We start from the raw sequence: 16841 nt of genomic DNA, 5'->3' as shown, positions 1-16841 counted from the left end.
GTTGTGTTTCCAGAAGTCAGGGAAGGCTCCACAGCCTGGAGTCTCCTGGCGATACCTTCAGTCTACTTAGCCATGGCTCCAGCTCTCTAGCACTTTTCTCAGCCAAGGACTCAGTCTCTACCTGAGCCCACCATCTACACCTGAGCTCACCAACTACACCTGTGCCACCATCTACACCTGTGCCCACCACCTACACCTGTTCCCACCATCTACACCTGAGCTCACCATCTACACCTGTGCCCTCCATCTACACCTGTGCCCTCCATCTACACCTGTGCCCTCCATCTACACCTGTGCCCTCCATCTACACCTGTGCCCACTATCTACACCTGTGCCCTCCATCTACACCTGTGCCCACTATCTACACCTGTGCCCTCCATCTACACCTTGCCCACTATCTACACCTGTGCCCTCCATCTACACCTGTGCTGTGGATATCGTTCTATATAAATAAAACACTGATGGCCAGTGGCCAGGCAGGAAGTAGGTGGGACAAGGAGAGAGGAGAATTCGGGGAAGCGGAAGGCTGAGGGGAGAGACACTGCAGCCACCACCAGGACAAGCAGCATGTGAAGACGCCGGTAAGCCACCGGCCACGTGGCAAGGTATAGATTTATAAAAATGGGTTAATTTAAGATAAAAGAACAGTTAGCAAGAAGCCTGCCACGGCCATACAGTTTATAAGTGATATAAGCGTCTGAGTGATTATTTTATACTTGGATTGTGGGACTGCGGGGCTTGGGGAACCTGGAGAGAAGCCCTCCAGCAACAAATGGCACCCAACGGCTCGAGTTTCCACCTTAAACCTGAGAATATTTAATAACCAATTCTAAAAAGAGCCAAAACCAGGTTCCTGTTTCTTGTCTCATATGGGCAGCTAGACGCCGCAAAACACAGGTTTGAACACTGGCGGGTTCCTGGCGTGTGCGTTTGACCGGCAGTATGGTGGGAATGAGGCATCTGCCAGCGGCACAATACGCTGTGTGGTAGATTTAGTCCTTACTAGTATTTAAAAAATAAATAAATAAAAGAGGTTTCTGGGCTACACGCTGCTTTGATAAAAGCGTAGACCCACTATTTCTGAGTATTGTTGACTCCCAGAGCTGGAGAAAATGTACCACTGCTGTGTTGAAAAGATGAAGTGGGCGGAGCCAGCAGCCACAATGCCGTTTCAGGCTTAAAAGGCTACAGTTTAAACCAATAAGTTCGCAGTAAGACTGATTCAGATGAAATAATTTATAATGCATGTAAAAATGTACGTAGGCTTAAAACAAAAAAAAAATATACCGTTATATAAACAAATAGTATCTAAAAATAAAGTGTTTAAAAAAATAGTAAAGGTAATAAGCCACGTAAAGATGGCTATCACACATAAAATCTGGATTATGTTGTCTTTGATATTTGTAACTAAAGAAAAACATTTGATTGTAAAAGCTGTTCAGTTATGCCAAAATGTAAATTTTAAAGGTACCTTGACTTCAAAATTTGGATATAAGGATATGTTACTTTGGAAAAGAGGTTCTGCTTTTGTTTCCACAGAAAGCCAGAGGCTATGGATTTGTTCCAGATTAAGATACATCAGGTTTGACCAGCCAAGACCCCCTGAAAGGTCTCTGATGACACCATGGCCCAGATGATCCAACATCCAGAGCGGTTTCAAGGCAACTGGTTCACACAATACAGCCTCACGGACTACCCCATAGGCCTAAAATTTTCTTTGCATCCCCATAAGATACAGCGCCCCCCTCCAGCAGGAAGTAGTAAGAGATGCTACGCCCAAATTCCAAATATACCAAGCTGGCTTTAGAGATGGAATTGGCTCACTCCCCCTCTAAACCCAGACATATTGCTTTTAAAAAAAAATGGTTAAGAGATTCTTGTGTCCCAAATCAGAAGAGCCCTCTGGTGTGGGACAGAGGAAAAACAATATTTTTATTTAAAACAGGTTGATTATAAATGTGATCTCTTTCTAAAAAAGAAAAGGGGATATGATATAGATATATAGGAGGATATGGAGATGATAAGATAAAATGGTAGATTAATGACCCTACTTTTAAAGAACAACTTGTTTAAAATGTTTTACATTGGTATAGATTTTAGATTATGTTTAAAATGTTTTACATTGGTATAAATTTTAGTTTATTGATACAAACTTGAAGTTAATTTTGTTATACTGTATATGTATATTTCTATTCTTGTTTGAGGTATTATGTTTATGTAACTCATTTAAAATTGTAATGGATAATTAAAAATAGATTAATAATTAGTCATCTATGATAATCATATCTGTAGCCATGTTAGTTAAGTCTTCTAGGTATACATAGATATATTTCAGATAGATAGGTAATCTTCAAACACTTCATAGACCTAGAGAATATGGCATTTAAATAACTTCAAATTCTGTTGACGTGAGACACAATTGCTCCTGGCTGCACCAATTGATCCCGAGAGAATGTTGGGCTTCTAAGACATTTCCATTTGGAAGTTTGTCCTTTTGGCACAAAATGGCCTACTGGGCAAAGAACTGCCCTTGCCTTGACGGCTGACAGTACAAATATAATGCTGTCCTTTCTGGACAAGCGGGACACAAGGAAAGCGACCACTGTATTCTGCCAAGACAGGGTAAGATGGTCTCTCAGAATTCCTGCTTCTAAAAATGGTCTGTCAGATACTCTAGGCCTGTAGCCAATTTAACTGCACCAACAATGCTGAGAAACATTAGGTGACTGTCCAGGCTGCCAGCTGTCTTGGTCTACTTTTGCAAGATTCCCGAAAGTTGCTTACATCTATCTACCATTTCTCAGGTACCATTATGTTCCTTCTCAGGTCTTTGATGTGGTTGAAAACTAGATAGTTGTAATTTCCTCAGTTATGATAAAAGATAAATTAGATATAAAACCTTAAATTCACAAATATAAGATAGATAGGACATTTTCTTTAATATTGTAACTAATTCTTGCTCGATAATTGTTTTGTTATATGTAATTTTACCATGTAAAAGTTAAAACCTTACTTTTTAAAAAAAGAAGAAAAGGGTGAAAAGAAGCTCTCCAGCAACACACCTGTGCCCACCACCTACCCCTGAGCCGGCTGCTGGCCTCTGACGACGGGCCTGCAGCTCCCTTCTTTGTCTCCTGTCTGTCCCTAGGCAGGGTTCCTTGGAGACCTCCGTGGGCCTTCCTCCATTCACACCACCATCCATCCCCCTACTTTACTTGTCCCCAGGCTTCACTTCTGAGCACAGAACCTCTGTTCTACTCAAGACCTCCACCTGGGAGCCTCACATCTCCGCCCAGCACGTCCATGAGAATGCGAACCCCAGTGCTCTCCTTCCAGACCTCTCCACACAGGAGACTGCACCTCCACTGCGCTGCCACGCACACGTGGGTATGAGCCTCCCTGCTCTCTCCCAGGCCTCACCCCTCCATCCAGGAGCTCCTGGTGCTCTCCCTTCTAGTGACTCCAGCGTCCACCGTCCTCTGGTGGCCCAGCCCATGCCTGTGCTGTCTGCCTCAGCACTGTGGACATAGACTCGGCCCCCGTTGTTCCCTCTGCCCTGGTCCTGGGCTCCCTCTCTACTGTTGCCGCAGCCGGCGTCAGAAGCCTGACCTCTGCTCTGGCCACCTCTGCAGTGTCCTCTGTGACTCTCCGCGGTGTCCCCTGTGGCTCTCTGCAGCCCGGTCTGCATGTCTTGTTTCCCCATTCGGCGTGTGCAGGCCTGTGAGGCGGAGTCCAGTGGCCTTTCCACGTCTTACGCCTACTACCCAAGCTTTGTCCAGCTGGACTCCAGCCAGGCAGAGTGGCTTCTCACCCCACATTCCTTCCCTGTGTGGGGCGATATGTGCTAGTCCCTTGTGGGGGTGCCCCCTCCCGCTCTCTGGCTAAGCCCAGTGCCCACTCCTTTGTGATTCTGCTTGGCTTCCACGTGCCCTGGCAGGCCCTTGCTGAAGGACCCACCATCACATTCCACCTCGACTGTCTGAGCTGGACATAGCCACCTGCCTGCCTGTGCACTCGGGCTTATAGTCCGCCTGTCCATCAGATGGGAAGCCTTTGAGAACAGGCATGACCTTGTCTCCTGGGCCTGTGTAGGCCTATGTTCAGTCAGCACTCAGAGGTCCCTTAATCAGGGAGGCTATGGGGCAGTGACTAAGGGACTGGCCACCTGATGTCAGCAGAAGAGGGGGTCTGGGTCATAGCAGAGCTGAGGAGGCAGCCACCTCACTTCCAGCTGCAGTAGTGATGCCTCTCCGTGGGCCTTACCAGAGCCCCACAGAATCATGGCTTCTTCTGGGGCCTCCAAAGTATTGGCCGCTTTTCTGCCTCTAGGCCTTTGTACTGACCACTAGGACCCCACCCACCACCGAGAATAAAAGGATGTAATTGAAGAACCCAGACCCATGCCTGGACCCCTGCCTGGACTATTCTGCAGCCATGACCAACTGTGGAAAACACCCAACAGAATGTAGGCCCCTGGCACAGCGTGATGTGCCCTTGAGCCCCAACCTTGGGCCTAGCTCTAGTTACAGGAAAACCCCGCCAGATGTCCCCATATCGTAAAAGAAGCCATCAAGTCACGGCAAAGCAGGGTCATGATAGAAGCTGTAGTAGCCACAACCACCGCTTTCTAGAAGCGGCAAACTAACCAAGCATGGGAGGTGCATCAATCCTGAGTCCGCTCCTATGTAGTCTGTAGACCCCAAGCCCCCCTTGCTTTAAAAACCCCGCCCCTTGCTACTCGGGGTCTCTCCTGCTCTGCTGCTGAGTCAGGGGGACAGAGTCTCCTGAGTTAGCTCGTAGTAAAAAGACCCTTTGCCTTTGCATTGGATGCGGTCTCTTGATGGTCTTTGGGGGACTCTGGGTACAACAGTAACGACTGAGGACTGTAACAGGACTCCACACACGTGCTTTCTTTGGGCGAGCATTGTCCCTGTGCTGGCTGCAGGAGGTAACTGGGGGGACAAAAAAGCCACAATGATTTTGGGGGTGCTGAATGAGCCTGTCATTGGGAACAGGGTCCCCCCCCCCATTGGCAGTTCTCTGGGGTCTGTCCAGAGAATGCTCAGCCCATCACAGAGCTGAGAAGCCGCATGGGGGTGGCTGAGGAGTGAAGGCAGATTGGCCATTTGAGGGCTAGGCTGCCTGGGCTCTGCACCAGAGCTGAGGCTGCTGCTGTCGGCTCCGTCTTTATAAGGCAGGGGTGGCGCTTTCCTGGATGATGCCCAAAGAATTTTATTATCTAGACCATGGAGACACCCACTGTGTCTTGACAAGATGTGCCAGGAGAGGGCGCTGCTCCACAGCACTAGGAACTTTCAGGTGGAAAAGGTCGCGAGAATGGAGCCAGACTCTATAAACAGGTCCAGAGGGATGTCAGAGGGTGCCAGGGGGGCCACTGAGAGAGATGTCAGAGGGTGCCAGGGTGGGTCACAGAGAGAGATGTCAGAGGGCGCCAGGGAGGCCACTGAGAGAGATGTCAGAGGGTGCCAGGGGGGCCACTGAGAGGGATGTCAGAGGGTGCCAGGGGGGCCACTGAGAGGGATGTCAGAGGGTTTCAGGGAGGTCACAGAGAGAGATGTCACAGGGTGCCAGGGAGGCCACTGAGAGGGATGTCACAGGGTGCCAGGGAAGCCACTGAGAGGGATGTCACAGGGTGCCAGGGAGGCCACTGAGAGGGATGTCAGAGGATGCCAGGGAGGCCACTGAGAGGGATGTCAGAGGGCGCCAGGGGGGGTCACAGAGAGCCAGCCACTCTGGCACCCTCAGACATCTTGAGAGCTGTGGGCTTCAAGGAGGAAGCGCTTCCTTCGGCATCCCCTGCAGTTTGTAAGCCGGCTCTGCTAGGCAGCTCCTGGCTTTCAGGGGGATGCTCAGACAAGGTCACTGAAGCGGTGATGGTTCCTGGCTCCCAGCTGTTTCACTCCAAGCCCCAAATGCTGCTTCTGGCCAGGACTCAATAAGGGAAGTGACTTTCCTAAAGGCCTGTAGTCCCACCCCTCAACATAAATGCCCTAACTCCCCTGCCTCAGCCTCTATATCATCATGAGACAGGAATAACATGCCAACTGCATCACATCCTAGATAGAGGCCTCTGGTATCAGAAGGGGAAATCTCTCCCAGACACCAATGCAGGACCCTGGGGCTCAGGGGTTTTCTTCCATACTGGGTCCTGAGGGCTGAGGGCTGCCTGGCTCCCTCCAGTTTTCTCCTCAGGTGATGGCTGTGTTAATGATGAGCAGAGGTGTTGTGGGGTATTTGTACTGTGTGAAGATCTAGTGCTGGGATGGATTTAATGAGAAGCTGGATGGCCAAGAGTTAGGCAGGAGGAAGAGGGGGGACTTCTGGGCAGAGAGAGGAAGTAGGAGGAGGTCATTGGGTGCAGGAGAGAGATAAGGAGACACCGAGGAAGCAGGATGGGCAGTATGTGACAGAACGTAGATGGATAGAAATGAGTTAAGTTATAAGAGCTAGCTAAAAACAAGCCTAAGCTAAGGCAAAGCTTTCCTAATTAATGAGTCTCTGTGTCATTATTTGTGAGCTGGCAGCCCAAAGAAAAATCTGACTACACAGTGGTTTCCTGATCAGGGGAGCCTGTGTAGCACAGGGGAGATCTGAAAATGAAGGAAACCTGTGGAAGAGGAGCGTATAAGAGGGTGACCAGGGCCACAGCTGCTATTGAAACCTCACTGGGGAGTCAAGTGGGGTCTGTGGTGCCCTAAATGGGAGGCAGCTAGATCACATGGTTGTCCTCCGTGTGTGTGTGTGTGTGTGTGTGTGTGTGTGTGTGTTCGAGGCTTCGATGCAGGCTCACCCACATACCTACCTAAAGAGCAGAGGCCAGCAATGTGCAGAAAGCAAGTCTGAGGGTGGACTGGGAAGTTGTGGGGGAGACTGTTGAAGCTTGCAGGTGATTGAGAACAGGGCACGGGGCAAGGGTACACCAGAGCAGTGGCTGTGGAGAGAGAGCAGAGTTAGGCAGACCTTTGCGCCGCTCCCTTGGGGGTCAGGATGCTGAAGGCCAGGACCTAACTCCAGAGGACCTTGGAAGGCAGGGCCAAGAGCTGTGATGGGATCATGTGGACAGTGGCACCCAGGGGTCAGTGCTAGTCCTCAGTGAGATGGCCACCTCTGTGAGTGACAATCACAGTGCTCACATGACAGGAATACAGGCTCCTCTCAAGCTAGCATTTGCTCTCAGGAGACCTGGTAGATTTGCCACCTGTCACCCCTTATTCCTGGGCACACATTCGCATCAGCCAATGCTCTCCAAATATCCTCTGAGGGTAGAGGTCAAGTCTGGGGCATAGGACAAGAGACCGAGAACAACATGATCAGCACACTGTTTCAGTGAACCAAGGTCTGCCCACGTGCTACACGTTTTGTATGTGTCCAGTACTTCTATGCCCATTTACCACCTGCTAAAAACGGCCTGGCACTAGGACCCTTTGTTTTTTAGTCTTTAACTCTGAGCCAGTATCACAGGTTATTAAGACTAACAACTCTCTGCCTCAGCCTCCTGAGTGGCTGAGATTAAAGGCCTGCACCACCAGCCCTACAGGACCCAATGTCAAGGCTGAGATCACTCTCAGCTTTGAGCACACCCATCCCCCACTGTTTTTCTGCTCCAGGGTCAGAGTAATCACCGCACAGGCAAATTCCCCAAGTTGAGGAGGAGCAATTCCAAAGGACTCCAGAACCGTTTGTAACAAGCAGGGGGTGGTGGTGCGGGGGGGGGGGGTTGTTTAAAGAATAAAACCTTAAAGCAACATGGATTTTTTTTTTCCCCCACAAAATACACCAAGGTTTTCCTAAGTGGCAGAACGGCCAGGTGAAAAGATTCGGGAGAAGCAGACGCAGACGAGGCCTGGGTGCACACGGGGTGGGAATGGGCAGGCCGAGTATGTGGGCTGTGCATAAGCTATGGAGTCGCGCTCCAGCTCAGCTCCTCCCAGCAGATCAATCCCGCCATCCCTGCAGCCCCAGCCATGGGCCTCTGCTAATGTCAGTACTGAGTCAGAAGCCTGTCGCCCCGCCCCGCCTGTTTCTTGGCCTGTAGAATGAGCCGGCAAGGCCCCCAGCTCATAGTGAGTGCTCAGTAGAAGGAAGTTGGGACCCGGTTCTGAAGCGCCACACTGAGGTAGTAAGGCACCCATGCCCACAGGATTTATTTACAAAGCCAGCTTCGGGGGTGTGTACCTCCAAGTTGTCCAGGAGGCCCCTGCTCCCTGTGTCGGGAATCCCTGTGTCCAGGCCTGTGACAAGCTACGGAAGGACAAATGAGGTTCTGATGGGGGGCACAGCAGGAATCCCTCTGCAGCCACGTTTGTGGTGCCCACCCCCACACCTCATCAGGCAGACTTTCTGCCTAGGAGAATAAAGTGGGATAGATGGGATAGGATGGTTGATTTCCGGGGGCGGTGTTGGGACGCCCCAGGAAGGACGAATGGTCCCAGGGCAAATGGACTGAGCCGTGGAATCCTCAGCTCCAGTTTTCTTCGTCCCTCACCCGACTGGCAAGTTCACTCCCAGAAGTCCCTACGGCTTTCACGGATGCATCCTCACAGGCTGGCAGTGCCAGGTTGGGGTCGCTCCCGCTCCCTCGAGCTCCCCAGCACAGAGGAGGGAGGCACCGGGCTGGTGTGAAGCCCCTCTTCAGGGCTTCTGTAGTATGGTACAAATCCTGAAGCATCAAGAGCACAGTCCCCAGAGAGGGGAAGATCCTGGTCGCCGTCAAGCATGAACCCTCCCAGGAAGTGGCAGCAGGCTGGTGAGGATGAAAAGCCAGAGAGGAGGTCAGGCCCTGCCAAAGCACACTGGGTGAGGAAAAGCAAGGTGTCAGCCCGGCTCAGGCCCAGATGCCAAGATGGACCCTGCCTTATAACTCTACAGGGCAATCAGTGAGGGTGCCAGGACCCAGGCCGGTCCTGCAGAGTGGGGAGCCCTTGGTGACATTGTCTACCCATCCAGGGGCCCCCATGGGAAGTTTGATCCCGGCTTTGAACTTATTATCTACCCCACTTCCTGTGCCATCCCTAGACCCCATGCCAAGCTGTGTGGTTGCCAGGGGGATTGCTCATAATATTAGAGGGTATGGGGCTGGACCAGAACCCAGGCTTGGCACCTGCTACCTGGGTGACTGAGGTCGTGTTCCTTTGATATTCGAAGAGATGTTGTCTCACTTGTAAGCTGCCATTAGCATGGGGTCATTGGGATTAAATGAGATGGCACAGATCCAGTATCTGGGTGTCTAACAAAGTTCAAGAAGGTAATGTAAGTGTTTCTATGGGCTCAGCTCTGGCTTCCGGCCTTTCTTTGAATTGTTGTATGCAATTCGATCTCCAGAGCCACCTCCCTGAAAGGGAGGAGATGAAGTATAGTTGGACAGTCCCTCTAGCCTTTGTGCCCATAGCTAGTGTGCCATCTGGCCAAGGGCTCACTGGGGATAGGTATCTGGAGCATTCCAGAGGTTTGGTGCTGCCTGCCCTCCTGTGGCCTCTTCAGATTCACAGGGCATCCATCCCATGTCACCTTGCAGCAGCCATCCTGTGCCCCACTTCCAGGAAAGCGGTCTCTGGTGCCCAGACACCAGCAGCCTTGAGGGGTGGTGCAGTTGAGCAGCTCTTCCTGAGAGCGGTAGTACGGGAAGAAGCCACTGGGTGGCGCCGACTCCTCGAGGAACAGACCCTCTCTGCAGCTCCTGCCAGCTTTGTGTCCTGGGCAGAGTTCAACCTGCTGAGCCAGCTCCTCCATAGCCAGGGGCTGCTCAGGAATGTGGAAGAAAGGCCGGTATTCTGAACCCGGCTCAGAGAGGCTGGGAGAGCCAAGTGGCTCCTGGTCCTGTGAACTGGTGGCCTGCGGTTGCTGGAACAGGTGTCCTGGGTCCTCCCCCAACAGGAGGCTCAGAGAGATCAAGGCACTGGACTCAGTCTCGTGGCTCTTCTGAGTTGTCTAAGAAGAGAGGGTATCCATTAGTCACAGCTGCCTGCTTCCTCCATAGTCCTGTGCTGTGGGATGTTCTGTATGTCAAATGTGTTGCTCTGATTGGTTAATAAATTAAACACTGATTGGCCAGTAGCCAGGCAGGAAGTATAGGCAGGACAAGGAGAGAGGAAAATTCTGGGAAGTGGAAGGCTGAGGCAGAAGACGTTGCCAGCCGCCACCATGAAAAGCGAGATGTAAGGTACTGGTAAGCCACAAGCCACATGGCAACTTCTAGACTAATAGATATGGGTTAATTTAAGATATAAGAACTAGATAACAAGAAGCCTGAGCCATTAGGCCAAACAGTTTAAATAATGTAAGCATCTGTGTGTTTATTTTATAAGTGGGCTGTTGGACTGCCGAGACTTGGCTGGACCTGGAGAGAAAACTCTAGCTACAAATGGCGCCCAATGGGTTGGCAAGAGTTTCCACCTAAAACCCGAGAAAGAAGATGCTAAAACAGCTTCTTAGTTGTCTCTCTCAAGTCAGCGGCAGCCTGCGCGTTTCAGCTACTCTATTGTGGATTCCTGGTGTGCATGTGCGTGTGCCTGTGGGCTTGACCTACCCTATGTTACACAGAGGTGTCTCCAAGCTGCACACTATGCTGTGTGTTGGATATAATTTTTGCTAGTTAAAAAAAAAAAAAAAAAAAAAAAAAAAAAAAAGAGGTTTCTGGGCTATACGCTGCTTTGACAAAAGCATAGACCCAGTGTTTCTAAGAGTTGATGGCTCCCAGAGCTGGTGGAAAAACGTACCACTGCCATGTTGGGAAGCTGAGGTGGGCGGAGCCACCAGCCACAGCGGCCATTTTTGTCTTACAAATGCTACAGTTTAAAGCAATAGTTACACAATAAGGCAGATTCAGATGAAGTAAGACTTTAAATGCTTTACAATGTGTGTAAAAATGTACGTAGGCTTGGAAGAGAGAGAAAAATGAATATATGCAGTTATATAAAGAAATAGATAGTTTTTAAAAATAAAGCCTTTAAAGAGACAGCAAAGGTAGTATAAAAAGTAAGCCAGGTAATGATGGATATTACACAGAGAATCTGGATTGTGTTGTCTTTGGGATTCTTAACTGCAGAAAAACATTTGATTGTAAAAGCTGTTGAGTTATGCCAATATGTATATTTTAAAGATATATTGACTTCAAAATTTGGATCTGAGGATATGTTGCTTTGGGAAGGAGGCTCTGCTTTTGTTTCTACAGAAAGCCAGAGGCTATGGATTTGTTCCAGATTAAGATACATCAGGTTTGACCAGCCAAGACCCCCTGAAAGGTCTCTGATGACACCATGGCCCAGATGATCCAACATACAGAATTGTTTCAAGGCAACTGGCTCAGACGGTACATCCTCACAGACTACTCCATAATCCTAAAATTTTCTTTGTGTCCCCATAAGATACAGTGCCCCCCTCCAGCAGAAAGTACTATGAGAAGCTACACCCAAATTCCCAAATATACCAAGCTGTCTTTGGAGATGGAATTGGCTCACTTTTTCTCTAAACCCAAGCATATTACTAAAAGAAAAGGTTAAGAGATTTTTGTGTCCCATATCAGAAGAGCCCTCTGGTATGGCACAGAGAAAAACCAATATTTCTATAAATGCAATCTCTTTCTAAAGAAGAAAAGGGGCTATAATATAGATATAATAGGATGAAAGGGTAGATTAATGAACCTACTTTTAAAGAGCAACCACTTGTTTAGAAATGTTTTACATTGCTATGTATTTTAGTTTGCTGATACAAATTTAAAGTTAATTTTGTTATACTGTGTGTATATTTCTACTCTTGTTTAAGGTATTATGTTTGTACAGCTCATTTAAAATTGTAATTGATAATTAAGAAATAGATTAATAATTAGTCATCTATGATAGTCATACTTGTAGCCATGTTAGTTAAGTTTTTTAGGTATACATGGATACATTTCATATAGATAGGTAATCTTCCAACACTTCAAAGACCTACAGAATATGGCATTTAAAATGTTTTAAAAATTTAGACTTTCTGGACAATGAGACATGTCTGCTCCTGGCAGCACCAATTTTCTTCAAAGAGGAGGATGGGCATCGAAGACACTCCATATGGAGTTTTTCTTCGCCTTGGCAAAAATAGCCATTTGGGCAAGAAACTGTTCTTGCCTGGACTGCTTGATCAACTGGACATACAGGACCCATAGGAAGGTGACCACTGAACTTTGCTTGGTAAAATGATCCTTTAGGTTCCTGCTTCACAGAAAAAAAACTGCCAGACATTCTACAGGACACAGAGAAAAATGACTGAGAGACTCTAGGCCTGTGGGCTGAAAATAGATGCCCCAACTTTACAAAGGAACATTAGGTGACTGTCCAGGCTGCCAGCTGTCTCTGTCTACCCTGCAAGACTCCCAAAAGTTGCTTGCATCCTTCTCCCATTTCTCAGGTAGTATTATATCCTTCCAAGGTCTTTGATGTAGTTGAAGACTAGATTGTTCCTCAGTTATAATAAAAGATAAGTTAGATATGAAACCTTAGACTCACAAATATAGGAGAAATAGGATATCTTCTTTAATATTGTAACTGTAATTCTTGCTTGATAATTGTTTTGTTATATGTACTATGTGAAAGTTAAAACCTTCCTTTTTGAAAAAAAGAAAAGGGGAAGTGCTGTGGCATGTTCTGTATGTTAAATGTGTTGCTCTGATTGGTTAATAAATGAAACACTGATTGGCCAGTAGCCAAGCAGGAAGTATAGGCAGGACAAGGAGAGAGGAAAATTCTGGGAAGAGGAAGGCTGAGGCAAAAGACGCTGCCAGCCACCACCATGAAAAGCAAGATGTAAGGTACAGTAAGCCACAAGCCACATGGCAACTTCTAGACTAATAGATATGGGTTAATTTAATATATAAGAACTAGATAACAAGAAGCCTGCCATGGCCATACAGTTTGTAAGCAATATAAGTCTCTGTGTGTTTACTCGTTTTGGTCTAAGTGGCTGCGGGACTGGTGGGTGAGAGAGATTTGTCCTGACCGTGGGCCAGGCAGGACTGGAAAAAACTCCAGCTACAGTCCTGTCTACATTTGGGGGACTTGTAGGGCCCACAACTGATCAGGGCTCCCTTCTGGGAAAGTCCAGTAGTGGTCCCAACCATGCCCTCAGAAAACCCTGAGCTCTCACTTCTCACCCTATTGGCTCTGCTCAGAAGACCCTGGTCCCCCCAGGCCCTCAGTCACACCACGCTTGACCCTGTCTGAGCTTCTGGGGCCCTCACCTCAGAGGAGTCTTCCCAGCTCCCAGCCTCCCCCATAGTGACTGTTATCCCTTCGTTCTCACAGAAATGTTTTTTCTCCTATTCTGCACCGGGGTGTCCATGCCTCTGACACTCAACCAACACTTTTCCAAGAAAAAAACTCAAGGTCTAGTTCCTTATTCTAACCTCCTGGTCTCGGACTCCCCTGAGGTCTGCTGGGTCCACACAGGCCTTCACTCGGCATTTCCTAGCAGGTCCTGAGCACACACTAGTGTGCTCTCCTGAGCCATCCCTTTGCCTGGGTGATGACTGCATATGGTGCCTGGTAGGGGTGCTTCCTCTACCATCCTGGTTTCATCACCTTATAGACAGACCCCCTCCCAGCTGAGGACACGTCTCCTTTCGTGTGCCTACTCCGCCCAAGCACTTGCCGGCATTGCTTTTGGCTATCTTGGATTAATTACACATCTCATCAAGGCAAGGCCCAGCTATGCAGTTGATGTCCGTCTCCATGGGATCCAGAAAAAGCCCTGGTGTGTGGTGGGCAATAAGAGGACGGGCGGTGTGGAAGGAAGAACCCAGATGGGGCTGCAGAGCTGGCTCGGAGCCTAAGAGCACAGCCATCTTCCGGGGGAATCTAGATTCAAGCACAGCATCCACTGGGTGGCTCACGGTCATTTGGAACCCTGCTTCTGAGAGGATCCAATGTTCTCTTCTGGCCTCCACAAGCACCAGGCAGGCATGCAGGTGGTGCACAGATGCGCATGCACGAAAAACACCCATTCACATGAGGGCGAGTGAGTGGGGGAGGGGAAGAGAATGAGAACATCAAGTAGGGCTTGACTAGGATCTAAGTTCTTGCTGACCCAGGGTTGGTAGGAGAGGAGTCATGTCATACGGAGAGGCAGAGAAAGAAAATGGTGGATTCCTTCTTGGCCGGGTGGGGGGTGGGGGTGGGGACACACAGAGACCTGGAGTCTCCCATATCCGTCAGTGCTCATTGGGACCATTTCCAGAGGCCTCAAGCTGCTCCAATGTATAGACTCTGGGCTTCATGGGAAGTCTATTATGGTCTGGCCCCTGGTTTTCCTGACTCCTCTAGGGGGTCCCAGCTCTGGTCTCCCCTTCCTTTGTCACAGGTACAACCAGAGCAGGTCCCTAACTCCCTGAATGTCGCCTAACTCCTGGGAAAGTGTTGTCCATGGACCGAGAGCTCCTGGAGATGAGGGACCAGAGCACACATTCGACATTCCCGATCCTACCCCTCATCTGGACTGGTCTGTCCTTGCACTGGGCTGGGGGAGCAGGCTGAGCCCCGTCCACACTCTCTCTCCGTGTGTGTTGTGCATGCTCCCCGTAAGGTGCATCCCAGCCCTGAGCCCTGGCAGGCACTGTGACTGGGCCTCCCTTGTCTGTGTGACCTTGGCAGGTGCAGCATGTGGAGTTCTACTGGGCATGCCCGAAATCTCTGACAGGGAAACTCGGACACCGATACTTGGGGAGCATGTCATACATGATCTCATGAGTGGAAACTGCAGCGGTGGTGCCACAGCCAAGGGACGCCAGGTCACCAGCATCACCAGAAGCCAGAAGAAAGGCACGGGACAGCTTCTCCCTTGCACCCCCAAGAAGGAAGTCACTCTGTTGACACCGTGACATCAGGCTTCGGGCCTGCAGCACTGTGGAAGTGAACTGCCACCATTTCACCGGGGTTACAGCAATTTGTTAGAGCACCTGAAGACCTGTGTGAGTGGGCTGGATGGCTCATCGCGGCTCGGAGGGCTCTACTGTGCTTCCTATGGAAGCCCCCTGTGGCGACTCCCCCTCTGCCTTACCCTTCCTGCCATTGAGAGGGTGCTGACCAGGACAGGCTGTTCTGGGTGGGAAAGATCCACACTTCTGTCTTTCCTCCTGGGGCCCTGGCTCCTCTTCACCTGCTAGGCTTGGATTGAAGGAAACCAGGTGTGATTCCTCCAATTCCCCAGAGGGCTTCAGCAGAGAATGGCCCACGTGCTACGCCACTCACACTCACTAGCACTTGCCACTTGGAGTCTTCTGGAGTTGACTGGAGCCCCAGATGCTGACAGGAAGAAGCCTAAGCCTCAGACTAGAGCGAGAAGGCCAAAGCCCCTCCCCCACCCTCTTTACCGGGCAACCTCTCCTGCCCGCTGTGAGAAGATTCCGCTGTGAAGTCACAAGGCTCCAATGCCAGGCAGCAAAGCCAGATGGCTCTGTTGCCATGGAGACTTCTGCCCTACACCCAGCACCTGTGCGCCTCACCTGCTCTTCATTCAGCTTAACTCAGATGGCCCCAAGAGACCAGGGAAACAAAGAGAATGAGAACATCTGCAGTCAGACCAGGTCTTTCCTCTGGGGCCGGTGACTCATGGGAGACCTCTGTCCAGAGACTACAGGGTGACAGCCCTGGGGAAGAAGAAGAGGAAGGGCTTCCACAGTCCATCTGTCCACGGACTAGGGGAGCTGGCCAGCTGTGTGGATTTCTACTCACCTGATGCTCCAACCTCTCAGTGCCCCGGGGCTAAGGCTACGGCACCCCACCATGGCTCTTCCCAAGTCACCTGTAAAGGGAGCAGGTCTTAAGGACTGATTATATACGACCATGCTGGCCCCTGTAGGAGCACCAAGTGCTCCTCCTAGGAGGAAGGGACCAGCACTGCTGACCCCTTATGAAGCGTCTGCAGCCACTCTGGGCCGCTCTGATGAGTGCTGCCTGGTCCGAATTTCTGCAAGCTTTCCAGTAGGAAGGACACCACTGCTGTCCGTTTCCCAGGGGGCCTGAACAGAGAAGGGGAAGAAGGCTTTGAAGTTCTCTCTAGTTTTGGAGGCATGAAGAGGAGCCTGGGGACTCCTTTCCTGTCCTGTCCCATCTGTGGGACCCTGGGCTTCCCCAAGACTAGACTCCAAACAGTGTGGCCCCATGGGACTCTCTGGGCACAGGCATGGCTCTTCCAAGCCACACCACACACTCACCCGGAGGCCTCTACTGTTCATTTAAGATGATTATGTTTTTAATAGACTTGACTCTTTAATCTACATGAAATTCTTTTTTTTTTTCCATAAGTGGATATAGGCCTTAATTTTGTAACTGGAATGGCCAACTGACTCAATATCATTTGTAAATATTTCTCCCCCAAATTGATTTGAAATACCAAATAACCCAAATGATTAACTTTAAAGCTCAAATCAGTTTCTAGATTATTTTTAATATCCATCTCCTCAACTGTCTTTGTACAAATATCATGTTATTTGTATTTTTCCAGCTTTATTTTAGTTCATGTTATATAATCAATTTTTTTAAAAATCAGCATTATTTAAGGCTAATAAATATTGACAAATTGGTATGTCCATGGAACAGCCCCCAAGTAATGCCTCCACTGATTCCCATACCCAAAACACTACTGATTTTGCTTTTTAACTAGAAATTATTATTTTTATTTTATGTATATGTATGCATGCTTGAGTGAATGTATGTGCACCGTGTGCACACAGTATCCTGAGAGGCCAGAGGAGGCAATAAAGTTTGTGATGGAAACTGAAGTGTCTATGCAACCAATAGCTGAATATGAGACACTGTGTCCATGTACTTTGTATTTCTAGCTAGGATTTGTCT

At 49.3% G+C, this 16841-nt stretch overlaps 1 protein-coding gene across 1 annotated transcript; it reads right to left on the bottom strand.

Annotated features, from left to right (window-relative positions):
• Positions 1–8433: 8433 nt before the first annotated feature.
• Positions 8434–15184, bottom strand: LOC102927100 (uncharacterized). The gene is made up of 3 exons (XM_042278551.2): positions 15046–15184; positions 9529–9948; positions 8434–8813 (listed from the first exon to the last, which is right to left on the bottom strand). Exons 1-3 carry the CDS (start codon positions 15055–15057, stop codon positions 8559–8561), a joined length of 687 nt encoding a protein of 228 aa, XP_042134485.1. The 5' UTR covers positions 15058–15184; the 3' UTR covers positions 8434–8558.
• Between the last annotated feature and the right edge of the window lie 1657 nt (positions 15185–16841).

The sequence above is a fragment of the Peromyscus maniculatus genome, chromosome 5 (assembly GCF_049852395.1).
Source record: "Peromyscus maniculatus bairdii isolate BWxNUB_F1_BW_parent chromosome 5, HU_Pman_BW_mat_3.1, whole genome shotgun sequence".
NCBI lineage: Eukaryota > Metazoa > Chordata > Mammalia > Rodentia > Cricetidae > Peromyscus > Peromyscus maniculatus.
The sequence above is the reverse complement of the archived record's forward strand: the minus strand, read 5'-3'. Positions and strand labels throughout refer to the sequence as shown.

What these genes read in the sequence shown, in the direction of transcription:
- LOC102927100 (XM_042278551.2), bottom strand. An exon ending in CACAGGATGGCTGCTGCAAG is followed by an intron (nt 8,814 to 9,528) that starts GTGACATGGGAT and finishes TTCCTCACCCAG; the next exon opens with TGTGCTTTGGCAGGGCCTGA.